This window comes from Vicugna pacos, chromosome 27, assembly GCF_048564905.1.
Source record: "Vicugna pacos chromosome 27, VicPac4, whole genome shotgun sequence".
Taxonomy (NCBI): Eukaryota; Metazoa; Chordata; class Mammalia; order Artiodactyla; family Camelidae; genus Vicugna; species Vicugna pacos.
In genome coordinates, this window is record NC_133013.1 from 2,562,417 (window position 1) to 2,589,561 (window position 27,145).

Genomic DNA, 27,145 nt, shown 5'->3' on the forward strand with positions numbered 1-27,145 from the left:
GCCCCAGTGTTCAGAAGGCCAGGGGGTTTAAGATGAAGGACAGTGAGGGAAACTGGATCTGACCGGCTTGGTCCTTGACAGCCACAGACCAGCTTTTATAAACAGATGATGGTGAAGCCCTGAGCACCACGGGCTCTCAGCATGTCACAGAGGAACAGTGGAACCTGTGACTCCAGCACATTCAGGGAGGAAAGGAGAGATGTGGCCAGTGTGGGGGTCAGGACAGGTTTGATCCTTGTGCAAGAATTTCCTGGTGCCCCAAAGCAAAAGTGCCCAGCCCTGGATGCAAGGAGTCGGTCCTTGCCCACCTTGTAGGTCTGTTCTTCTAAGAGATCATCACACACTTTTTATATTTCTTCTGTCTGACTCCAATTTTCACATTTTTTGCACATTTTTGTCCCTGTGTCTAGAACTAACACCCTTGCAACTCTACTCCTCACCCCAACAGCCGTGCCTCCTTAAGACTTGGATCAGACAGCCCCTCACCTCTGTTAACCCGCCCTGTCCCCGCCCACCAGCCCAGGAAGGCAGGTCATACACCCGCCTGCCTGCATCTCCTTGACATCAGGTTCCATGGATGGGGTGGGATGCACCCTCTAAAGTTCTTTCAAATAACTGTAAATTGAGGAAGGGATGGAGCAGGTGGGGAGAAAAAGATGGTTAAGTGCAGGGCTGAGGAGGGGAGGACAGGAGGCAGTCAGCCTGGCTGACAGGACAGCTCCTGTGATCCTTGCTTAGTTATTTAAATTAACACACAGGGAAACAGCCCAAGCAGATCTTCCGTCTTGCCTCCCTCTCCCCCGTGTAATGGTTTAATAATATGCTTTCGGTCGAAAGATTAAGGCTCATTCACTCACCACCACCCCTGGCCCATCCACGCATGCGCCGCACACAGTGCTCGCATCTAGCGCTGACATCTCCAGGGACATCCTTCCAGAAGCACAATCGTGCACCAGGAAAACAGGGCGGGGAGGGAGGAGGAGCATGTCCTCCAGAAGGAGGTACCGTTTTCCGTTATCCGAGGAGGGGAGCAGAGCAGAGCTGCGGGGTGAGGGGGCTGACGGAGCGCCCCGGTGCAGGTGAGCCCGAGGCGGTGAAGCCAGCAGCGCCCGCCGCTCAGGGCTTGGCCGCTGCCGCTTGGCACCCAGGGAAAGGGTTGAGCCAAACACGAAACGTCTACTTTGACTGAGTTTTGTGTGTGCTCGGTATCTTCATTCAGCAGTCTCAGAGCTGCAGGAGTCGTTAAAATGGAATTCAACCTTCCTCTGACCCTTCTGAGAAACCCTGGTGCCCTTCAGGTGTCCCCATGCGGTCTTCCTCCAGCCACTACCTTGGGAGCATCACTGCTTCTGCAAGACAGATCCAGGAGTCCTTTCTGCCACCTCTCACGCATCTCTCCGTTTCAGTTCTCCCTCCACCTTGACTCTGTCCATTTCTCCTCATTGCCATCTCTCTGCCTCCAGTGGGGCTGCCCTCGTGTACTGCCTAGATGTGGCAGTCACCCCCGAACAGCACCGTGATTCCACCCGGAAGCCTCATTCCCCCACGCGATTTTTCCCACAAAGCAGCAGACACCTAAGCTTAAACCATGACAGAGCCCCGTGCACTAGGGTGGACCTCACTCCCTGCATCAGCCTTTCCTTCAGTCCTCAATTGCTGGCTCAGGACACCCAGCCAGGGCCGTATTGTCCTTCTGGCCACAATCACCAAGTGCCTTAGAGGAGACTTTCTTGGGCCCATGCCCAACTCAGAGGGCCCCCCCTACTCTTGTCTCCCACGGTCTTCCTCTTCTCTGGGTTTTAAAGCTAATAGAAAATAATATTTCCCATGTTTATATTTAATGGTGTGTGTTTATTGACCTTACTAATATCGCCTGGAGCATTGTGAGAAAAAAATTAGATTCAATTGGAAATAAAAGATAAGTTCAATAATAAAAATTAGATTAACAATGTTTATTATTTTCTTATTGGATGTCTTTAAAACTATTTACAGTCTATTTGATTATTAATCCATTTAAAATTGCTTTTAAAAAAAATCGCCCATTAAAAGACTGTAGGGCATGGTAGCATTCTGGAGACCGTGGTCTGAATTCCTCCACGAAGAGCAACAATTAAACTGCCGCCTGTGAAGAGGCCAGCTCTGGGGGCCACCTTCCACCTCCCGAAGAGGAAGAGCCGGTGAGCCAGCAGGGTCCCCAGCCTTTCTGAGGGGACCCGCACTATGTGAAAGTTCTGTTTCACTTACATCCCACCCAGACTGGCAAAGCTGGATTACAGACACGGCTGGGGACATGGAGGAAAAGCAGGGGCACTAGTGGTAGCCACACAGCGGGAGTGACAGTGCCTCAAAGGGACCTGCTCTGCAGGCATAATCAGCACATGTTGCCACAGAGGAAAGCAAAGGCCAGCACAGCCACCGCCGAGCCCCTGCAGATTCCCCAGCTTCCACCCTGTGGGTATTTCATTGCCACCAGCTGCTGGAGTCTTTCCCTGGTCCCTCCCCTGGGCCCCTGCCAGAGCCTGGGCACCACACCAGCAGCCAGCCCAGGCCTCTGCGGCTGCATGACTTCCAGCCCAGACACCTACAGCTGATGCCCCTACCATGCATGCACCGGAGGCCACCTGCACTGGCGGGGCACCTGCACGTTGCCGTCTTCCACCACAGTGCACACACCCACGGGAGGCTGCAGCCTCAGGGTAGCACGCCGAGAGCCAAGGCCCCCACCACTGCTAGTGGGCCCGGATCAGGCCCTGTCTTCTGTCATTGATCTGCTCACTGCACTCACCTGCAGCCAGCCCCAGCATGCCCCCAGCCTGACCCAACATCTGTCTCCACCGCTGCCTGCCCATGGCATGATCCAGCAACCGCACATGCACACAGCCAGCCAGGGCTGCCAGTGATCCCGCAGCTGACCCAGCCCCTGCTGCCTGTCTTGGCCCACACCACTACATGTGTGTCTGCCACTGGCCCCTGCAGCACACTGCTACCACTGGCTCTGGCCACCACTGCAATCGAAAGTCCTTGCCTAACAATAATTATTTAGTATAAAAGTACACGGATTGAATTCTCTAATCAAAAGATACAGAGTGGGTTAAAGGATTAAAAAACAAGACCCAATTATACGCAGCCCACAAGAGACTCATGTTAACTTTCCTTAAAGTTAAGTGGCTCAAAGTAAAGGTATGGAAAATCCAAGTGGAAACCAAAGGAAAGCAAAGATAACTGTACTTACATCAGACAAAACAGACTTTAAGCCAAAACTGTAAGAAGAGACAAACAAGGTCATTATATGATGAATACAGGTCAATTCATCAAGATGATATAACACTCTTAAATATATATGCCCCCAACATCAAAACACCTAACTATATTAAGCAAATACTGACAGATTTGAAGGAAGAAATAGATGACAGTACAGTAACAGCAGGGAAGTTCAAACCCCACTTTCAACAATACACACAGCATCCAGACAGGAAATAAGGACAGCTAGACTAGCAGCAAGCGTACTTTAGGCCTATGGCCCTAATACGCATGCACAGAGCATCCCACCCCAGAGCAGCAGAGCACACATTCCTCTCAGGTGCACGTGGAACGTGCTCCAGGATACGACAGGACACAAAAAGTCTCAGCAAGTGTAAGACGACTGAAGTCATAACAAATGTCTTTTCTAACCACAATGGTAGGAAACTAGAAATCAACAATAGGAAGAAAACTGAAAAATTCACAAATATATAGAAATTAAATAACACGCTCTTGAACAACCAATGAGCCGAAGAAGAAATGAAAAGGGAGAACAAACAATATCCTGAAGCAAATGGAAATGGAAATACCACACACAGAGGCCTGCGGAATGCTGTGAAAGCAATGCGGGGAGGGATTTCACAGACGAATGTCTAGAGTGGGGGGGAAATCTCAAAATAAGCACTCAACTTCACACCTCAAGGAATGAGAAGAGGAACAAACTAAACCCGAAGTGAGCAGAAGAATGAAGTAACAGATCAGAGCAGAACTTTTAAAAAGAGAGACCAGAAAAAAACAAAGATTAACCAAACTAAGAGCTGGGTTTTTTTAGTGATAAACAAAACTGACAAACCTTTAGCTCGACTAAGAAAAAAAGAAGACACAAATAAGTAAAATCAGAAATAAAAGAGGAAGTGTTGCAACTAATACCAAAAATACAAAGGATCCTAAAAGACTACCATGGACAACTATATGCCAACAAGCTGAATGACCTGGAGGAGACGGAGAAATCCCCAGAAACACACAAGCTACCAAGGCTGGATCAGGAACAGAAAATATGAACGATGAAAAATGAGCAAGGAGATTGAATCAGTAATCAAAACCCTCCCAACAAAGAAAAGCCTAGGATCAGAGGCTTTCACTCATGATTTCTGCCAAGCGTTGAGAGAATTAACGTCAGTCCTTCTCAAAACACTGAATTCTTTGAAAACACTGAAGGAGGGAGAACACTCCCAAATTCATTTTACAAGGCCAGCATCACCCTGGTACCAAAGCCAGAGAAGGACACTGCAAGGAAACTACAGACCAGTATCCTGGATTAATTTAGATGCAAAAATTCATAACAAAATGTTAGTAAACCAAATTCAACAGCATATTAAAGAGATCATACACCACAATCAAGTGGATTTATTCCAGAGATGCAAGGGTGAGTCACATACACAAATCAATAAATAAGATACACCACATAAACAGAATAAAAGATAAAAATCATATGATCGTCTCAGAAGATACAGAAACAGTATTCATCCTTTCATGACAAAAATATTCAACGATTTGGGTATAAAAGGAATATACCTCAATGTAAGAAAGGCAATATATGACAAGACCACAGCTAATGTCACACTCAGTGGTGAAAGTCTGAACGCTTTTCCTCTATCAGGAACAAAAGTGCTCACTCTTACCACTCATGTGACATAGTTACTGAGTGTCCTAGTCAGAGCAACCCGACAAGAAAAAGAAATAAAAGGCACTCACATCAGAAAGAACTAAAACTGTCTTTGTTTTCAAATGATACAATCTTATATATAGAAAATCCTAAAAACTCCATCAAAAACCTTTTAGAACTAATCAAAGAATCCAGTAAAGTTCCAGGATACAAAATCAACAGACAGAAATCAGTTCTATTTCTATACACGGATTCAAAAAAATCTGAAAAAGAAATAAAGCAAACAATGCCATTTACAATAGCACCGAAAACAATAAAATACTTAGGAATAAATGTAACCAAGGCGGTGAAAGATCTGTTCACCAAAAACTACATGGTTTTGATGAAAGAAATTGAAAAAGACACAAATGGAAAAAAAAATCTCATGTTCATGGATTGGAAGAATCAATATTGGTAAAATGTCCATATTAACCAAAGTCATTTACAGACTCAATGCAATCTGTACCAAAATCCCAAAAGGCATTTTTCACAGAGACAGAAAAGCAATCCTACAATTTGCATGGAACTGCAAAAGCGAAAGCAATCCTGAGGAAGATGAACAGAGCTGGAGGCACCACACGTCCAGATTTCAACTATACTACAAAGCTATAGTGACGAAAGCAGTATTGCTTAATACTGACTTAGAAATAGAAACACAGACCAAATGGAAAGGAATCAAGAGTCCAGAAGTGAGCCCTTGGACATCCAGTTAATTAATATTTGACAAAGGAACCTAGGACACTCGTAGGGAAAAGAATTGTCTCTTCAATACTTAGTGTTGGGAAAACTGCATAACCACATGCATAAGAATGAAATCAGACCCCACGCACAAGAATGAACCTGAAATAGGTCAAAGACTTAAACATTAAAACCTGATACCATGAAACTGCTGGAAGAAAACATGAGGGAAAAGTTCCCTGACACTGGTCATGGCAACAATTTTTTCGGATATAGCAACAAAAGCAAAAATTAATAAGTGGGACAACACAAACTGAAAAGCTCTCGCAGATCAAAAGAAACACTCATCAAAGTGAAAAAGCCAAGTTACGGAATGGGAGAAACTATTTGCAAATCATATACTTGATAAAGGGTTGTTTTCCAAACATATAAAGAGCTCATACTACTTAATAAGGAAAAAAACTGAACAATTCAATCTTAAAAATGGGCGGAGGAAATGAAAAGACATTCTCCCAAAGAAGACATGCAGGTGGCCAACAGGTACATGAAGATTCTCAACATCGCTAGTCAACAGGGAAAGGCAAATGCAAACCCAAAATGAGATGATCACCTGTCAGAATGGCTACCCTCAAAAAGACAACAGCAAACAAGTGTTGGCAAGGATGTGGAGAAAAGGGGACACTTGTACACTGCTAGTGAGAATCTAAGTTTGGTGCAGCCATTACAGAAAAGAGTATGGAGGTTCCTCAAAAAATTAGAAGTAGAACTACTGTATGATCCAGCCATTTCACTTGTGACTAGATACCCAAAGGAAATGAAAATGCTAACTTGAAAAGCTATCTGAACTCTCATGTTCATTGCTGTGTTTTTCTCACAATAGACAAGATATAAAAACAACCTAAGTGTCTTTCTCTGCATGACTGGATAAAGAGGATGTGATATACACACACACACACGTACTTGCCATGGAATATTATTTGGTCATGAGAAATAAGACAATTCTGCCACTTGCCACAAAATGGACGAACCTTGAAGGCATTGTGCTAAATGAAATGTCAGACTGAGAAAGACAAATACCGTATAAGACTGCTTACATGTGGAATCTAAAACAGCCACACTTACAGAAACAGAGAATAGATGGGTTGTACCAGGGGCTGGGGAGATGTCAGTATAAAGTTACAAACATCTAGCTAAAAAATAAGTAAGTTCTAGGCACGTCATGTTGAAGAATGGTGATTATAGTTACAAAACTGCATTACATACTTAGAAGTTGCTAAGAAGATAGATCTAAATTGTTCTCACCACAAAAACAGACTTGGTAATTATGGGATGTGATGGAGGTACACCTTCATCTTATACAGCATTATATGTCAACTATCTCAGTAAAACTAGAAAATAAATACATTAAAAACAAATGTATCATAAATGCTTTAACTTTCTTCAAGACTATTTTAAAAATCTGTTTGAAGCCCGAGGATTCCTGGAGTCCTCTGACCCTTCGTCCCTTCCTCTGATGCGTTACAGGAAAAGCTGGCTGCTGCTGGTCCGCGTGCTGTGTGTGCAACTATGATCAGGGCCAGTGGGAAAAATACGACCCCTAAGAGACGTTTCTGCCCTCTCTTAGCTTCTGCTGGATGTCCAACTGAACTTTCTGTGATGATATGAATGTCCTGTATCTGTGCTGTCCGATACTGAAGCCACTGTTCACACTAGCTACTGACCACTTAAAATGTGGCTAGTACCGAGAACCTGAATTTTGAATTTTATTTAACATTAAGCTTAACATTAAGACACAACAGCTACTGTATCAGGCAGCACAGATTATAGGAAAAACAAAACTCAAAACTCATGATCCAGTTGGGAAATAACCTTAAGCATCTGAGGACTCAGCCCCTTCGTTCTTATTCACAAGCATCAGAAACATGCACGGTTATTTCCAGGGTAGATACAGAAATCCTCGTGGCATTAGCCCCATGACGGAGACAGTGACCCCTCTGAACTGCGTGAGACCTAAGGTGCTTGGCTGACCTTTCTGGTTCATCTCAGACTCAAGGCGTGGACAGAGTATGCATGAGATGAGGCCACCATTAGCTCACAAGAGGGACCCCTCGTGTTCCCCACCCCCCCAACCCTGGCGGAGAGACAGGAGGACCTTTGCAGAAGCTCTGACACTGAGTCAGCATCCTGATGTCCCAATGGCTTGGGGGTCGGTGCCGGCCAGCTGCGCGCTGGTGAGGGTGTGGGGCTGAGGACAGCATTTCTGGCTCTGAGAAACTTCAGGTCGGTTGCAGACATGCCAACTGCATCCAACCGGAACACTCCCCAGAAACACAGCACTTTGCTTTCCCTCAACGTGTTTCCCGGTGAAACCAGCGCTTTCTCATGGCTGGTGTAAGCGTCCCTGAGCGCGGGCCCCGCGCCCTCAAAGTAAGCGGACGGGTGCCACCTGCTGGAGGTGATTCTCACCGGTGTTGGCAGAACAGAGCGCGCAGCTTACCGTGCATCTTTCTTAGATATTTCATTAAAGTAGGGACAGGGAGTTGAGTTGGGCATTTGGACTTCACTGATAGCCTAATTCCTGTGTATTCATCTTCACCTGCTTCATCTGCCTCATCTATGAATAGGGATAATGATGGTACCGAATTCTTAGGGTGTTATGAAGATGACTTTATCTGTCTCAAGTATCTGGCACATAGTGAAGGCTATCTATAGACCTTTCTGAAAAGCAATTAGCAGCCCGGGTCTTGAGGTCCTTTCCATACGACATTACCCAGCGCCTGGGTCTTACCTTTGTGCGGTGGGGGAATGGGGCCTGGGACCAAGATCCTAGCCAGCACCTGCCTAAGACTTTCCACCCAATGCCTCCACCTACCGCCTCCAAGGAGAGGTCCCAAGAGCCTCCTCGGCACCTTGGGGAAAATGTGGCCCTGAGATTGCAGGGGGCTTCTTTCCAAGAAAGTCCCTGCCTGGAGAGGGAAGCCCAAGACGCCAGCGCAGGGGAGCACAGTGCAGCAGCCCAGCTTCTGTCTCACTAGGACTGAGTGACCAACAGCCTCGGTGCGGTCAGGCCCTATGGAGACAGAAATGTGCTGGAGTTGACCCACTTGCAAAGGCTGAAGTGGTCCAGTCTAACCGCCCAAAAGTCTCCACTAACTGGAGTGAACGGACCCAAGATAATTCCAGTCATGTTTTGAAACTGAAGAAGCAAGAAACCTGTATTACAAAGTCCTCATTTGTTTGTATCCCCCAAGTACAACGTGTTAGCCAGGCAGAAGCCTGAATCTGCATGACACTGGCAGAAACCTAAACACTGAGTGCATCTGTGGAAGAGAATTTTTCTAGATCCCCCTTTCAAATCTATCAAGCTAAGGTCTGAGTGGTGAGACGGCCTAGGTTAAGGAAGGTGTTTGGTTCCTTCGCCAACGTGCAGTAAACTCCTCCTGAGGGCCAGCCCAGGAGCCAGGCACCAAGAGCCCACTGACTGCATGAAATCACACAGGATCATGTATGATGGAGACACGGTCCCATCCTCAGATGTCAAATGCAGGTGGCAAATGCTCCAGACCAGGTGACTCAGGAGCTCAGCCCAGGGGCTGGCAGGTGACAGAGAGAAGGAGACTTCAGGGAGCCGTCTGGGTGTCCGGTGCCCAAGAAAACTGAGGGAGGGATTGGGCGCACACCCAATGGGGAGACGAGGTGAGGGCGGCAGTGCAAAGCCAGGTCTCCCAGCCCCACATTTAGGAACAAAGGTCATTCTCAGTCAAGCGAGCACACAAATCGTTCTGGGAGATTCGTTTCCCAAAGGGAGAGAAACTGATGTGACTGGAAATCTTGGGATGAGTGAGTGTTACACATGGGTTTTTCTACTGCTGGTCACGTCTTATGTAGCAAAACGGACTGAGACTTCTTTTCAGTTTCACAGGAGAAGTGTCAGTGAGGCAGTGCCAGAGGCCGTCCCTGCTCCCGCTGTTGGAGGGAGAGGGACTGGATGGTTTTTCTAGAGAGTGATCTGGAAATATGTATTGAAAGGCTTATCCCCTGGCCAATCCCTGGACTTTAGCCAATGGATAGAATTATGTGCTTGCATGACAATATCATTTATCACAGAGGAAAACATGGAAAGGATATGTTTGTTAGAGACTATGTCATGACAGGATCCTGAACTGATGGAATGCGACAAATCACAAAACTTGAGAACAGTTTTTGATGACAAGGGTAAAGGTTTTCAATATATTTTAAATTATAAAGGTAATTACAAAGCAGTTTTCAGAGACTGAGACCACTTAAAAACTACAGGAGAGTCATATGTGGACACACACAGATATGCACACGTGTATGCGTGTGTTCCTACACCCGGACACATGTGCATGGTACACACCAAACTTCAAAGTGACTGTCCTTGGTCTGGGTGTCATGACTGTATTCCACACTTGGTGATTTTCCATGTTTGTGAATTTTTAAATTATATATTGAGTCTTGTCATTAAAATGTCATCTTAAAAACGTCAGGATTTGGCCAATGTATCTGTTGGTGTCATGAAAGACCTTTTTAAGGAGATACTAGTGTTGTATGGATGGATGTGGATGCTTGTATGTGTATACACACATTCACATACCAGGGCTTAGTTAAAAACTTCTAGTTATATATGTATAATATCCTTCAAGTATATTACCCACAAATCAAAACTATGTAGCATGAATATATTTCCTTCAAGTAAATTATTTACCCTGCACAATTGGGGCCAGCCAATCACCATGCAAAAATGTGACTGTGCTGTCTCCCGGTGGCCATTCAAGGAATAGCTCTATATATGCTCACATTTTCGCACTGACCATCTCAGGCTCTGCCGTGTATACTGCATTGAAAGAAACAGCCCCAAACAAACGACATTCTGGAAAAGGCACGGCTACAGAAACATAAAAAGATGGTGGTTTCCAGGGGTCTGGGGGGAGGGAGGGAGGGGTGAATAGATGGAGCACAAGGGATTTTTAGGGCAATGAAGTTATTCTGTATGATACTATAGTCGTGGCTTCATGTCATCATGCATTTGTCAAAGCCCACAGAATGCACAACAGCAAGAATGAACCCTAATGTAAACTGTGGACTTCGGTTGATAATAACGTGCCCATGTTGGTTCATCAATTGTACCAAACATGCCACACGGATGAGGGATGCTGAGGGTAGGGGAGTATGTATGTGTGGGAGAGGGCTATGTGCGAACTGTATTTTCTGCTCAGTTCTGTTGTGAACATGAAACTGCTCTAAAAGAATAAAATTTATTTAAAAAAACTAAAAGAAACAGCCAACAGTAGTCTTAAGAGACCAAAGTAAAATGACCAAGGACTCATGAGCACTAAATGATAGTGCCCAGACTTGAACTTAAGTCAGCCTAACTCTAAATCCAAGCTTTTTTCTCTTCATATTGCCCTAATTCAAAGCAGCATGTGCCACTGATGCTGAAAATTCATAAAGACATGCCTTCTTAAAATAAAAACAGCACAGGGGAACACACAAGTGTGCGTGCTCTGCCCAGTGCTCTTTTACCAAGTGCAGCATGTCCCTCTCCCCACAGAGGCACAGTGGCCGGCACTCCACAGCCCTAAGGCGGTCCTCACGGGAGTCTGCACTTTCAGAGGGTGCGGAGGACACGGAGGTGAGAGGTGATTACGTCTCCCAGCTCACTTGTTATAAAGAAAATGTGTCGACTGCTCAGGCTCCTTGGGGAGTGAAATCAGGACTCGCTGTCATTCAGTGATGATGGAAAGTTCCACCCAGAAAAAGAAAAAAATTAGCATGGCTGGCCAGAAGGACAGTCATTCAGTTGCTGCGTGGACTGAAGGCAAGCTCTAGGCTCTGTGCCTCCTCCCTCTTCATCTAGGGCACGGACAGCCCAGGGACTGTACTGCTGAGGGTCCCCTGGGGGATGCTGGCCACCAGTCTGACATCGGAAGCACAACTCTGGGGACAGTTCTGTAAAATGTGTCATTTTGTTTGCTACAAGATCATCCCGGAAGAAACTGCTCAGTACTTTGTAAGTGTCCACTCCTTTGAGGGTCCAACAGGACGTGCCTGTTGCTCGCCTTGGGCTTTCCTTGAGCAGCTGGTGACTTTAACCTGTAGATCTGTAAACAGATCACGCACTGGGGGTAGACAGTTCTTCAGAACTGAAATTGCAGATTACCTCCAGGCAAGCGCTAAGGCTTTTTAGAAGACGTTTCGGGAGCTCGTGGCATCAACAGCTTATGCTTCCTTAGCTTCTCTGCAATCACCTATTTAAAGAATTCCATCTTTCTGAATTGTGTGCAGCTCTGCATACTACTTTACATGATTTCTGGAGCATGGTGGGGATTTTACATAAATGAAGCCTTCCCGTGTATAATAATCACTACAGTTACATTTTTAGAAGCTGGTAACAGTACTGTTTCAAACATTTCTAGACATTTGTCTCAGGTTAAAGGTGCATCACGTGAACCCTAGTTTGTCCTTCACTTTCATGTTTTATCTTTTTAATTACGTCCATGTTTGCACAAAAATTTTAAAATATAGTTTTAGTTGAAAAATGTGCAGAAGTTTTATATTTCTTCCAATGTTTGGTAGCGTAAACAGTGCGATAATAGAAACCCTTGTGCACAGAGCTTAGTCCGTATTTCCTAAAGATGGACACGACATGGGAATCACTGGGTCAGAAGATAACACTGGTTTAATATAACTCGTCAGGAGGGACCCAAGCGCTAAGCAGAAAGGCTCAGTGACAGGGAGGGGCTCAGATGGGGCTGTGCGATCAGTCCTGTCACCAGCAAATTCCTGTTGCCATTTCACTGTATCTGCTAAATCTGTGGATTAAAATGCTATCAAATTATAGCCAGAGCTCCAGCATATTAAAATTCCTAACACTTCCAAGTGGAACTATTCCCACCTTCCTAGTGTTGCATACGACTGAAAAAGAAAACCGGTTATCAGTTTTGCGGCTCATTCACAGCGGGCTCCCTCTGCACAAACAAGGATAAGTCACTGCTGACTAGTTGCTCTGGTTCTCACCATCTTCCTTCTGGGCGTGACACTTTAACAAGAGTAAGAAAAAGGCCATTATATGCCTAATAATGCTGTCTCTCTCCAATTTTCAAATGTGATGGATTAAACAAGGAAATAGCTCACACCTGAACTCAAATTCCTGCTGCCCCCTCGCCCCCCAGCTGTGTGACCTTGGGCTGATCACCAAACATCTCTGAGCCTCAATCTCTTTGTTGGTTAATAGAAATGGTGTTCCCTAGCCGGCTGGGCTGTCTGAGGACTAAAGAGCTGTCTGAGGACTGAAAGGCTCTCTGTGTTTGTGAAGTTGCTTGGTACACAGACACTCCACTGTCGCTCCCTCTTCTAGACCAGGGGCTTATCTCACCACCGTGTCCAAGCCATCCCATTGTCTTAGGCAATGGACCTAACTGATCTCTCACTGTTAGAAACTAGATGTGAACCAAGAACAATAATCTATGGGGACTGGCGTTATTTCTATTCTATGAACAGAACGCAGGTGTGCACAGTAGGCTCACATGGTACCCACCCTGCATGGACCACCCCCAGCATCCACTAAGACCTGGAACCCATCTCCACACCTGCTCTCTGCTCACAGGGCTAACGAAAGTGCTCTTAGTTTCACTGCCCAGCCTTCCTTTTCCCTAGAATGATGACCAAGGACTAATTTTCAACCCTTGAGATAGTTCTCAGCTTCTCACATATTCTCTGAATAGAGAAGGCACTGTCCCGGGCACTGATGTGATGTTCACAACTCCTGTCTCCATCTGTGGGTGGAACATGTTCAAGATCAACGTAGGGAACAGGGAGAAGTGACGCCTGGAACAGAATGCCAAGGTGTGTGCACAGCATCACTGATCAGAATCCTTACTGGGTTGTTTTAAGAAAAACCAAGTCCTGTTATCAAACAGGTTTGGGACATGATGTGTCAAAGCATTCCTCAGAATAAATGCTAGGACACGCAGCTTCTAAAGACGACTGTATCAAACTTTTTTTCCACTATGCTTACTTCTTTTAAATATAAGTTTATTGTGAAGAACTGTAGCTAAGAGAAATTCCAATAACAGATACATAAATGCACATGCCTTTTTTTTTCTTAACTTGGCTTTAGTGCTTTTTTTCTTTTTTTTTTTTTAACTTAAAAAAACATTTTCTGAAGTCTGCTAAGGCCCACCATGAAAACTGAAAAACTATAATGGAATCTTTCTCACTGGCCAATTTATTGATTTACTCAGATGCAATAAATAATTCAGAATTTTAAGAAAAATGACTAACGGATCATTCAAAATGAGAAACTAAAACTTAACCTCAGCATTTTAAGTGTTATCAAACCATAGAAGAAAATGGGCTTTTAAAACTTCCAAAGGGTTGTACAATTGCAACAAAAACGGAGATCTCCTTAGATTTTTTAAAAATAAAATTTCTATAAAGTAAATTTTCCCTAATTTATGTTATCTGGGTCACTATTCCAAAGATGCTCTTGATCTTGAACCAAATAAACAAATATAGATCAGTACTATGGACATAAAGCAGACCAAGGAAGTAATCTACATGGACATCAGTACGGGCAGGTCAAAAGGTACAGAATACCCAAAACACACACACATACACACGACAGAATCCTCAAACCCGCTGTGGGGCTGCAGGGCCCTTGGGGTGGGAGGGTCCGTCCTGCCCCGCCCACCCCTGCTCCGCCTCGCCCATTCCCTTGGAATCCTGCCCATCCCTGCAGAACTGCAGGGCCCGCCCTGCCCCGCCCACCCAGAGCCCCGCCCACCGCCTCTCCGCCGGGAGCCCTCTCTGCCCAGGCCAGGCCAGGCCAGGCCAGCCCAGCTCCGCCGTAGCCCCGCACCGGGCCGGCTCACCGCTCACCGCATGGTGTAGAGCAGCGTGCCGTCGTCCTCCAGCCGCAGCAGCTTGTTGGGCGTGGTCATGTTGTGGGCGATGGACTTCTTCCCGTTGTGGAAGAACGTGTCCGGGGTCCAGATTTTACTGGCAAGAAGGTTGTTGAGAGGGAGGCGCTGCATGGGCCCTTTAAACCGAAGCCTTTCATCTTTCCAGCTTTGTCGGAAAAACACATCTATGGTATATTCCTAGTGCAAAGGAAGGCAACAGGGTGCGACTTAGCAGAGGCGGCCCCGGGCGAGTCCTTCGGGGGTTAGAATGTCTGGGTGGGGCCGCGCCCTGGGACCTACCATTTCCGTGTCGGACACTGGGCCGAAGCTCGTCACGTAGATGTCCGTTCTCACCTGGGTGATTCGTTCTGAAACACAGACACAGGTTCCTCGCCAGGGCCCCCAGCTTACCATGGACCGCTCGGCCCAGCGTATTTACGTGCTTTGTCTAGTGACCAATTTCACTCTTGGCAACCAGAGGGCTTCTGTGATGTGTCTGATACACTTGGAGGGCTTGACAAACACCAAATGAAACCCAGCTGCTCCAAAACTATCACAGGACACAAACGGCCCGTCATACAGACAAAGGAGCCGGGGTCCCAGGCACTTCCGCTCCGGGGGGTGCAGTGTGAGCAGAGGGGTGACTCCTGCCGGGGACTTAGTGCTTTCCACACATGTGAGCTTCAGTGTCCTCCTGGGTGAACCCAGAACACCCCCAACCTCACAATGCACAACCCTCTCCCACAAACAGCAGCTTTTACAAAGTTAGACAATCAGGAGGAGGGGGACAGACTCCTCCCAGGAGTTCCCATCCCAGCTGCAGCCTGGGATTGATCTCCGGAGACAGGAGGGTCCACAGTGCAGCCTTGAATAAGAATGGCTTGAGGAGGAGGACCCACTCCCCCTTATACGGCATTCTGAATTGTCAGAAATTTTTATCATGGGAGATGTTCAATTAAAATTACTGAAAATATCTAAAGCAATGAAAGTAGCTAATAATGTTGAGGGGACATGTGTGTTCCCAGGGTCCCACCAGGCCCTGTAACCCGCTATGGTTATGAGCACACTACAGTACCCCACTCTCCAACAAATAGCCCCAAACTGCTAGATGGTGTCCTCACTGAGTCACAGCTCCCATGACTTTCTCCCCCAGCACCTGGTTGTGGGGGAATCATATATGTGCATGGTGTGTATTTGCATGTGTACAGGTGTTTGTTTGATGCTGTGTTTTCAGTGCCTGTCTCCCCACTGAGATGCTGGCCCCAGAAGGCGCCTGCTTGACTCTGTGGTGTCCTTAGGGTCCCGCCCAGGGGGACTCGAATGTGAGTGGCAGAATGACAGCAGGAACTGACAGCAGCTCACTGGATCTCTAGATGCTTTGACCCTGTAGGTATGTCCACAGGGCTGGGAGCTGCCAGACATAGAAGCCTTGACTCCACAGGTGGAGTTAAATGGTGTCAAGGAGCCTACGAGGACTTCCCTTGCCCAAAAGGCAGAGAACGTCAAACTGTGCTTTAAATAACTGCCCCTGTTAAAAGTGCAAACAATGGAGAAAAACTACACGTTTTCCTCTGAGACTGCATTTGTTAGAGGGTCTCCACCTTACCTAACAGAGCAGGTTTCAAACGCATCACATCTAAACCGGCTAGAGCCATCACAAGGGCATCACACAGGCCTGGAAACAGCACATACTTCTCAGCACAAAATTAAGCCAATGGTACCCCGAGAGCATATCTTACTATCTATCCATTTAATCAACTTCCACAGGGTCAAAGCAAATACTGTAATTACGGACCTCGTGAAAAAGTAAACACATAACAAGCATATAATGATGTAAAGAACTATTGCACTGAGTAGTGGATTCTGAGAAGGACTTGCATACATATGAGGGTATGGAGTGGACTATAAATTATTTCTCAGCTTCAGCAACACCTCAGAAGCAGTTCCTCCCTAAGTGAACCAGAAATGGATATCATAATGCGTTATCTCGGGAGAAAAGGGAATCTGCAGACAGACCACTTCCCCTGGCTTCTTGCACCTGGAAAATGGTAACACTTAGGAGCCTTGGCAACACCATCAATTCTAACTCCTGGCGGGGGAGCTGTTTGAGGAATTGTTTGAATCAACAGCAAATGTGAGCTTGAGACTAGGTTTAAGTGAAACTTTTGGGCCTCGAGGGCCGTCGTCAAGGAGCACACACGGACCTCCGAGCCCAGGCCGCAGTCTGTTGTCATAGCCGTCCAAGAGCCCGTCCAGGATCCTGGTAAATATCGTGATGTTGTCATTGGTCTCATCTTTTATGGAACTGGTTGGCATTTGTGAAAAGCTTGGGAACAGAGAAACAAAAGAAAGAGTTCAAACTTGTGTATATTACTTACAAATTCTTCTCAAGGTATGGAAGCCAAGCAGTAACAACCCAGGGTATTATTTTGCATGCGTAAGCCTTATTCTCAAAAATCTGGAAAAGCCTTAATTCTTGAATAGCCAGCTAGAGAGTGCTGGTCACCCATCCATCAACCTTACGTGATGCTCAAAATCCATCCCTCCCTGATTCTGAGGAGCTGTTTATGTCAACAGTGTGGCCACTGCACATGGACTAGCAGAGCCCAACCCACTCACGAGGGATTTCAGATGTCTGGTTTAAACCCAGAAACCCTGAGTCTTCATTTTGTGAGGGAGTCAACTGCAATGGGTTATGGGGTGTCGAGGGGATATTTAAATACTTTATACAAGTTGAAAGGTGAGATTGGTGTGCCCAAATTTCACTGCATTCTTAATCGGAAGCATTTGTGCTGCGAGCATTATGGCAGGCCTAGAGCAGGTGGCAAAGGAACGACTGAGTCCATGAAGTCCCTCTGGGCTTCGGCCCCATCAGCTCAGCTAGTTGCCTGCACGCTCGGCTCCAGCAAAGCCCACGACATGGGGAGCAGGGATTGCAAAGCCCAGTTTGAAACCCCTGAGTTGACGTGATGTCGCCTCTGGGAGCACAGGGCTCTGTGTGATCCAACGTGTCACCGTGCAATTAAAACCCTGAGAAGACTGGGCTGAACCTTCCAGGAAGACACAAGAAGAACAGTCTTGTTCGTACAATTCTGTGACGTTATCCGGGCCTCAAAAGTTTATGTCGACGAAGCAGCTAAGAAATGAGAAATGGCTCTGAACGGATTTGGGCAAACTGAGGAAGTAATCTGAAGGGAAGGAAAGTCACAAGTCTAGAAGACGGTCACACACCTGAACATCATGGATTCTGCCTCCGTGGAAAAAGCGGGGGACCATCGCTGCTTTTTTCAGATGTGCAAGTAACAAGATGTGTGTTACTGTCAAGAACCTGACCTACCCATGTGGCTTGGCTTCCAGCGAAACTCACTCAGCTGAAAGCCAGCTGTGGTCCCAAGAAGTCAGCACCTTTGGTACTTAGCAGAACAGAGGACTCTGGGGACAGCCCTGAAGGGCCTGGCTCTGCTTCTGCGCCTTCTCTTCCATGAAGCAGCTGGAAGGAGAGCCAAGCCCCGCCACGGGCAGATGGACCCGAGGGAGGAGTCAGTGTGCACCTGCCCCACCCAGTTCTTGAAAATCGGTCATTTCCATTTGCGAGCATCTGAACAGATCAATTCTCTACTGGCCTAAAGGGATTCCCTTTTGAATGAGAGAGTATCAGGTTCTTCGGATCTAATCTCCCCATCACCATTAGAGCGCAGAGTCGAAGCTCTAACAACCTAAAATTCAGTCCTGTTAGTAGGAAGCACACAGAGCAGATTTTTTTTTTTTTAGTTTGTGGCTTAGTATTTAAAAATATTAAATTCCCTTTTCTCTGACCGCCATCGCAGTTTCACACGCTAGAAAGACAAAGCGTTCAGCCTTGTCTCTCGGCACTGATCCCAGGGTGAAGGGTCTTAACACCGACCTCCAAGTCTGCAAATGGAAGTCTGTGCGCTTGCCCCCTTGAAATTTCATTGCTCAAACTGAATCTGGCCTCACTGTCCACTTCTCATGGTGTTCGTAACTCCTATCAGTTTGGTTATTCAACTGTAGGCTCCGTCCAAGCGTCCAGTTTTTGGAAGGTCCCTGTTGGCTTTTTAACTTAGAAGTGACAGCAAACCCACTGGTAGAAAAAGGTTATCATTTATATGTGGAATCTAGAAAAGCTGAATGTGTAGAAACAGAGACTAGAGTGGTGGTTACCGGGGGCTAGGGGGTAGAATTAGGGTAATAAACTTGCAACTAGAAGGTAAATAAAGTTCTGTAGCTCTTAGCACATTAGTACAGCGGTGTGATTACATCACCAATACCGTGCTAGAAACTTCAAAGCTGCTAAGAGGCTAGAGCTTACTGCCCCCACCACAAAAAGGGGAAGATGACCACATAACACGGTAGAGGTGTTAGCCAGTGCCACGGTGGTGATCATTCTGAACTATGCCAACGGATCAAGTCAACGTGTTACACACGTTCAACTCACACCATGTTACATCAATTACGTCTCACTAAAAATTTTAAAACTTAAAAAATTACAATCAGAAAAAAAAGGGAAAAAAAGGCCTATCTTAATGCTTCAAGTGTATGTTCAAAACTATTCCATTATCTGCTGTGAAAATGTTCTTGAATTATGTTTGATCTGAACAGCCCTGGCTCCGAGGAGATGAAGGCCGCGGAGGTATCCCACAGCCCGCACGGTGCAGGTGCGTGGTCTCCCCAGGCCCTGTGCTGCCCCGCTCCGCCCCAGACTCGGGGCATCACCCTCCCTCGCGGCTCTGAATCCCACTGCACAAATACCCGAGTCACTGCCAGAAGCGACGGGATAGCACGCAAGGCCTAAGAATTCCACAGCTCCCCTTTTGGGCCAAAATTTTTTTTAATAAAAGAGTTCAAATGTACCTACGCCATTTAAATCAAATATGTCTACCCCATAATTACACTTTCCTTGGAGGAATTTCAGTATCTGCCCTCTTTTGCTATAACTGCTTCTTATGTTTATCTGTGGACTTTCTTTCTTTTTTTCTTTTTTTTTCTGGATTGATGCCATGGCTGGGGATCTGCAGTGGTTTCTTCTCTGAATTTATTGAAGATAGGACCTAGGAGGTAGGAAATTGTTTCTTAAAAATCCCGAAATGTCTGTCAGGGCAGGAGTAGAGGTTCCTCTCAAGGACATCCGGGAATTCCGCCTCAGTTCACCAGTTATCCTCAAAAACAGTGCGTGTGTACAGCTGGTGGTTGCAAAATACCGTGGAGAGGGAGGCCTTTGCCTCATCACAGAGGGCAACCGACGTGCCCGCGTGCAGGAGTCTCTCAGAGGGTTCCGGTGAGCCCGCTCATGCACAGCAAGGTGAGGCATCTTTGAGGCTGCTTCTACCATCAAGAGCAACTCGGCGTGCTCTGCTCCGTTCGGGCAACAGGCTAAACCACCTGAAAAACACAGACCCTGGGCAGTGCCATCAGTGAGCAATTCCGGGCAGAGTCACATCTGCCAGGCCTGCAGGTGGACACACGGGGCGCCCGCGGCTGTCGGGAAGCTCGCTCCGCTCGGGTGCAGACTTTCCAACTCGGCTTTTCTTAACAGTGCTGAGCACACCCAGAGCGTTCCGCTGGCTGTGAGGCCCACTGCGAGCACCCGGCTGCCTCGGGGAGCGCTGAAGGCGCTGTTCTTGGGGGCAGTAGATTTTGTGAGCTGAGACACTAGCTCCACTATCACTGACAAGAGCTTTGGATAAAGTAGAAATACTTGAAAATGCTCGTGACTTCCCCTTCAGTATGAAGATTAATTAACTAGGTTCTCTTAAAATATGAACCATTTCCTTACATGCAGTGCGTGCTTTCTACAAACACATGTCACATTTAGTCCATGAAACAGCTCCAACATTTTCAGGTTACTGATGTTCCAGAAAAAAGATCATAAAGGAAATAAGAGAACCAACACCCACGTTAAAGCATGCTTAGTTTTGTGTATCTCCCTGCCCGGGTATTGGTCTACACAAAAGGCACAAGGACCTGACCCCTAAACTTGGGCTCTGAGACCCATATTCCAGCCTGAGGATGGAGGGTGGTGGCTGTGACCCGGGCAGGGATTTGGGTGGACACAGTGTTCAGGGGTTGGAAGGGCTTCCTCAAAAGCTGTGAGTGGCCCCTGCCAGCTTTGAAGTTCTGGCTCTTTCAGAGACTTCTGATGAGGTGGAGTGGGGGACGGGCAGCCATGAAATGTGGGCCACGAATGGGTCTATTTCACCAGCAGGGTGTTTCAGAACAAGAAATGTGAGTAACTCTAGAAAAAGTAAACTCTGGCAACTGTGCAAATTTCCCACCTGTCTCTGTTGTCCTACATCAGTCTCTTCAAGGCATCTGACTCTGTGACTCTCACATGAGCCTCTTCTAGGTTTCTAGGCATAGAAGTCTACAGACTCAGCGCTAATTGATTCAGGAGGAATGGGCGTGGCTATTTTTTCAAGTCCCCAAGAGACCTTCATGCGCAGTCGTTGGGGAAAGGGCTGCTCTAAGCCTATCTAGGTTGGAGATGGAAAGGTGGCTTTGAGCCAACTGCCAGAGTGGCTCTAAATGACCCCAGAGAGCGTGTCTCCTCCGTCACACCTTCAGAGAGGCTGTCAGCTGGGCTCAGTGCTCATTCCAGCAGCTCAGCTCAACAAAGGTACTTGGGGTGTCTACTGCATACTTAGTATTGGGGTGAGTGCCAGGGATGTGAAGATGACAATAGGGACATCCCAGCCTCAAGAACATGACTGTATCTAAAAAAGGGCCACGTTCCCCGAGGATTTCAATAGAACATGGAACAGTATAGAACAGTATAGGAATCTATCCAATACGCAAGGCAGTCTACGAACCCAGAAGGGAGGAATCCAGCTGGAACGCTGAGGAGAGGAAAACGGACCTGGGCCCTCAAACATGAGGATCGGGGGGCAGGTCTCAAGCCAGAGGAAGGGGTTGTGCACAGTGGCACTGAGAGAAGAAATAGTGACGTATACACAGAGGGCGTGTAGGAACTCTGGTGAGAAGTGCCACGTGTGCCATGAACCACACACATTCACTGCCACGCGCCACTTCCAGGATCTGGCCCGAAGATGGTGGGAGACTCAGCATCTGAACAGGAGCACTGTCTTTCCTCGTGGCCCCAGGTGCCTCAGGGACGATAGACTTAGCAGCGGCAAGACTGGAGGCAGAGGCCAGTGACTCAGGCCCCAGCAGTGGGGGTAGGGGCGGGATGGACGAAGCCATCAGCGGGGCTTCTGGCTGGGAGTCCGGAAGGTGGAGGGGAGTCTGAATACAGCAGGACAGGGATCCCAAGAGAGCTGTCTCTGAAACCAGCCAGTAATCAGCACAAGGTGAACCAACCTACAGCAGAAACCACGCACCACCCTGAAAGGGGAGTGAGCAAAGAGCTGTCATTATTCGTCAAATCTGACAGCCTTTACTTTTTGAGGAACTGTAAAGAACTTCACTCCAACAAAGCTGTTCTATCAGTATTATAATCTCTCGTAAAAACAGTAACAATGTGCTGTAGACGCCATCTTTAAAGGTGCTCATTTGGTATCTGAAAGGGTATGAGTTCAACAGCTGTGTCACCATTTCCGGGGAAGAGACATCATTTGACTCTTGCACCAGAAATGATGCTGTTGAGGGCAACGGGTGATGCACGTCTTGTGATGTGATCTCTGCTTATGCTGATGGCCATTTTTGATTCACATAAAATGGGACACGGCAGCATCTGCGGACCGGCTTTATCGTGAACTTCCTTTGGGACTTGAACTGGATCACTCTTAAGCAGCAGCTTATCTGTCTTCTTGAATTGCATTCCTTTCTACATTCTTCCTCAAGGATTTAAATGTCTTCTTCAGTGTATTTGCTTATTACTTTAAGCTCATCAGATAAATACCTCTAAATGGCACCATTTTGTGATGTTTTTCTCAAATTTTCATTGCATGCCACTTTAGTTAATCATGTTTAAAAATAGTAAAAAAATTTTAAAAGCATGGTGGGTAGAGCCAGACATCAAAGTCAACCCTGAGTCTCCAAATAAGAGCTGTTCCCTCTTATGGTGGAAACCATGGACTTGACACATGTGCTTTACCTGGATAAAGTCATGGCTATGAAACATTATGCCAGAACTCTTAGATCGCTCCCACTCCCTCAGACTGCGTGTCAAAGGTGCCCCCAGTCTTGCCCGTCAGCTCCCTAAACAGTGCTCCAGTCCACCCTACCAATGCCCGCTCCCACTCACGCAGACTCGTCTCTACCACTGCAGCCTGGTTCAGAATCCTACCATCTACAAGGCAGAACCCAGGTCCCCATCTTGCAGGCCACACCCCCTCTTCTGACCGTCCCATGTCCCTAGTTCAGCCCCTCCCCCTCTGCCCGGCCACACTGGGTACCCCACATGTGTGATCACAAAGCCCATGAATCATCCGGATGCTTACCATGCAGGGTTTTCCCTCCGTGCCTAACCATCCCCATTGGCAATCACATCTGCCATAGTACATCAGGTCTCAAAAGTCTCTCATTCACCCGATACTCCCTTCCAGGTGTCGTTGCATCCTTCACCTCTCTTCTCGTCAAAGCTCACCGAAGAGCTGTCTGCTCTAGAGGGCTCTGCTGCCTCTCCTCCCTTACCTCCCCCAACTCCAGTCTGGCTTCGCCCACCTGCCTCCCAGCGAAACCTCCCTTCTGGCCGCTCCTGTACACCGCCAAGCCCAAGGGGCCAGTATCAGTCCTCAGCCGCCCACGCTCCTTCTTACAGCACTTCCCCCGTGGCCTCAGGGCACCACCCTCTTCCTTCAGTCCCCATCAGCCTCTTCTCCTCCTCAGTCTTGCTTGCCCTGCCCCTCGCCTTCCAGGCCTTAAGCACTGGTGTGTCCCAGGCCAGTCCAGGGAGCCCTTTTCAGTCTGCCCTCAATCTCTGATTGATCTCATTCCATACAAATGGCTCTAAATCTCTCTCATACATGGAAGTCCCTCAGGTTCATGGCTCAATCGCTCTCTCTGACTCTGGACTTCTATCTCAATGGCCCACCTGGCCACTTGGATATCTAACAAGCGTCCCGCAGGGCTTAATGTCCCAAACCGCACCCAGGAGTTTCTCTAGGACCTTTTCTCCTACTGTCTCCTCCAGCCAGTAACAGGCAGCTGGACCCACCACGTGCCCAGGTCAAGTTCTGGGGAGGCCACCCCGACTCTTCTCCCTCCGTGTTCCTGCCAGCCCGCCCACAGCTGCTAGTGGCCGGACCGCCCTCCCCCGGGCCAGCGCACTGTCCCCAACTGCTCTCCCTGGTCCCTCCTGGACTAAGTAAGCCTCCCCGCCCTAGACTTGACTTTACTCTCCACTCGGCAGCCAGAGACAGCTTTAAAGTTTGTCACGGGACTGTCACATCTCAATGGGGTCCTATGTCACTCTTACTTCAATGGCCCACTGCTCTGCCTGCTACCACCTAGCGTGGCCCCAGTCCCTCGTGACCTGACCGCCCCGCCCCACCGCCTCCCTGATCTTGCCTCCCACTCATCTCGCCCTTCCTCACGCTGCCCTCCTGGTGCCCTGCACCTGTCTGGTCTTCCCCAGGAATAGCCCTGCTCACGTCCCCACTGTCCTCAGACGTCGGCTTGAGCACCTCTCTGCAGCACTCACTGACCCCTCCTCTGAATCACTCCTCAGCAGTCCTTGGGACCCAACTGTTAAGTGTTTGTCTATCCTAACCCCAGAATGCGTCCTCCTGGAGGGCAGGCTCCTCTCTGCCCCCTACAGGGTCTCGGGGTCTAGAATGGTACCTGGCACATCAGAAGGACTCAACAAACACGGACGCAGCATCAGGGCAGCATCCTCCCGGAGGGTCACATCCCAGCCCCAGGACCTGTGAGTGCAAATGACTCCCTCACACGGCAAGGGAGGCTGCAGACGTCACTGAGGTTATGCGCTCCACCGTGGCTACCGCGCGGGTGCAGCAAACCTCAGGTGTCTCCCGGCCACAACACCCAGGAGGACAGCTAGCCCGGACCCAGCACCCCCTCCTGCCCGGCCGCGTTTCCGCATTTAGCACACATCCAGCAGCTTTCCTTCACATCAGCCCTGTGACGTGGGATCCGTTACTGACTCCACTTGGAGATCAGGAAGCCGAGGCGCAGGCAGGTTCAGTAACTGCGATGCCACACAGTAAGCGTGCAGCGACAGAGACCAGAGCGGCTGAACTGTCCTCTGTCAGAACGACAGCTGCATCCCTGAAATGGGCACCAGGTTGGTTACAGAGTGACGGCCTCACTTGCTGTTGTTGTTGTTAACACTGCAAACGAAATGGTCCTGGGCTGCATTTATTTTTAAGTTTGCCATTTGATCTTGAAACAGTGTTAAATAAATACATATAGAATCGAATTTTCAATGAACAGCTAAAGCACAGTGTATCTTAATTTTCCTACCATATGATCGCTTCTCTGTAACATCATACGTCCTAGTACATACTTTGTAGTTGATTTTATCCGGGCTACATTATACTCACTATCTTCAGAGCAGTGTTATTTGAGTTCTAGGTTAGGACATTCTTTTGTTTTCAATGCACCAATTTCTCCCCATTCTATCCCTTTTCATTGCACTTTAAATATCTGGACAATCTGGAGAAGGTACTGGCCCCAGCCCTGAGCCTGGAGACGGGTCCCGACTTTGCCAGTTTCTGATGAAACTCAAACTCGTTTCTCTGGGCTCTACCACCTGAACTCTCTTCACCTACGAAGTGAGGGTTTTGTGAAAATTGAACAGTACATTTTTGGAAAACGCATCCTGGAAAGGAAGGCGACATACCCGCACAAACACCGATCACTGTTGCTGTGGTCGCCTGAGTGCCAGAACGAGATTTCTCTCCTTGTGACTCTACTACTTCCCTTTGCAACCCCACGGCAGTTACAATAGGCACGCTATGCAGCTGTGCCTTTGTGCCAATCCTGAAGCCCACGGCCTCCTTCTCCCCTTGAACCAAGCCAGTGACTCATCCTGGAGCTGATCGCCAGGCGGGGCTGGCTGGGTCGGCTCTGGCTGAGTGTCCTTCCACGCCTGGCCTTAGCTCACTGCCTGATAAACGGTGGGCATGATAAACCTGTGACGAGTATCTTCTATAAAGTGTGTCATTTGGAAGCGTTTTCTTTTGGTGCCTTAAAAAAAAAAAAACCATCGGGCATTAGTCTGTAGCACGGTCTTAGTCACCTGCGATGTTTACCAGATGCAAGGTCTCTGGCCGTCCCTGCCGCCTCCACTTAGAAGCCCACCGCAGGTGCTTCATGGCACCGCTCCGTGTTTGTGTCTTTGTTAAGGATGATTGGCTGTCCTGGGGCTGGTGAACTTGCGGCTACCTTGCTGTCCGGGGATTCACAAGAGAGAACTTGCCATTTAAAAAGACAGCGTGAGTACTTGGATGACTCAGAGAGCGTGTACTTTCTGCTCTATTTAAGAGAAGAGAACTGTCCTTGAGAATGCGAATGAACATGCCCTCGTCATGAAACCAAAGGTCCCAGTTAGCACGCTTGTGTACACAAAGAAGGACCTGACCCATCCCTGTTCTTAAGTTACTTCTACAAGAATCTTGCCTATTATTGCCAATTATAAAACACTTGCTTTCCAAAGTCTATTTGAATTGTAGCTCCTCTGCCATAAAATTCTAACATATTTTTTTCAATAGATAAACCTCTAAACTATGTTTAATACAATTAAATAAATGGAATCAGCTTTTAACTTATCATTGAGCCGCTCCCTCTCACATTTATCTCACAATTCTCACTGGTCAATGGAGTCTGATAAAGTATGATTTTTCAAATGATGATAAATTGGTTCCAGATCAAATTTAATGTTATGCATTTTGACATTATCTTAATTCAAACGTTTCTGTGCTAGTTTTTCTATACCATGTGCATTTGATTACCGGTCTTGTTAAAATCATTATAATGCCTCAAATAGTACCATGTCTCTAAACGTGATATCGCATAAGGCTGACAGTCAAATAAGGCTTCTGTCCTGTTATACACTTGACTCATGCTGTTATGTAACTGAAAACAGAAGGATTACCCGGCTACCGAAAACGAGCTACTGGTGGCTCTGATCAAACTCAAAAAATAAAAGGGAGAAGGAGAAGAAATGATTCTCACACATTCTGAAGGCAACTTCCCATTAATGATCTTATATAGTCGCCAACTGTATTCCACTTACCACATCTGTACATTTCCCATGGCCAAATCCACCTTTCACAGACACGGCGTGTCCCTGTGTTCGTGCACAACAGCCTAGGCGTTCTTGCCCCTTTCCCTCTGCTCCCCGACCGCTCTCCCGGCACCCTCCACCCCTCCTCCAAGTTGTCTGCTTTCCTTTATGTATTTACAGGCACCGGCATTGCTCTTGTCCCTCAGCGTTCAAATCAGGGCCTTCCATGCTTCCCCACTCACTTTGCTTTGGAACCGAATCACATCAACTCTTTCTTTGGGGGGAAACAACCCAAACTCTTTTTTTTCTCCCCATAATCTCAGAATAGCAAACTCTCTCTGCCCCAAAGCAGAGAAGACCTTTCAGTATTATGTCCCTTTTCTCTAAAGATCAGTCTGACCTGGTCCTTCCCTGCAAACCACCTCAAGTCAG

General features: G+C 47.4%; 1 protein-coding gene across 4 annotated transcripts in view; it reads right to left on the reverse strand.

Annotated features, from left to right (window-relative positions):
* The window catches only part of GABRA5 (gamma-aminobutyric acid type A receptor subunit alpha5), a 79,803-nt gene that overhangs the window by 47,767 nt on the left and 4,891 nt on the right, over nucleotides 1-27,145 (reverse strand). For 3 of the 4 annotated variants that reach the window (XM_072950640.1, XM_031676033.2, XM_072950639.1), the window contains exons 4-6: nucleotides 16,752-16,873; nucleotides 14,848-14,915; nucleotides 14,525-14,745 (exon numbers count right to left, since the gene is read on the reverse strand). In XM_072950640.1, coding sequence (XP_072806741.1) covers nucleotides 14,525-14,745; nucleotides 14,848-14,915; nucleotides 16,752-16,873 — 411 coding nt within the window. The remainder of the gene's footprint in view (nucleotides 1-14,524; nucleotides 14,746-14,847; nucleotides 14,916-16,751; nucleotides 16,874-27,145) is intronic. The other variant, XM_072950641.1, reaches the window with a different exon arrangement.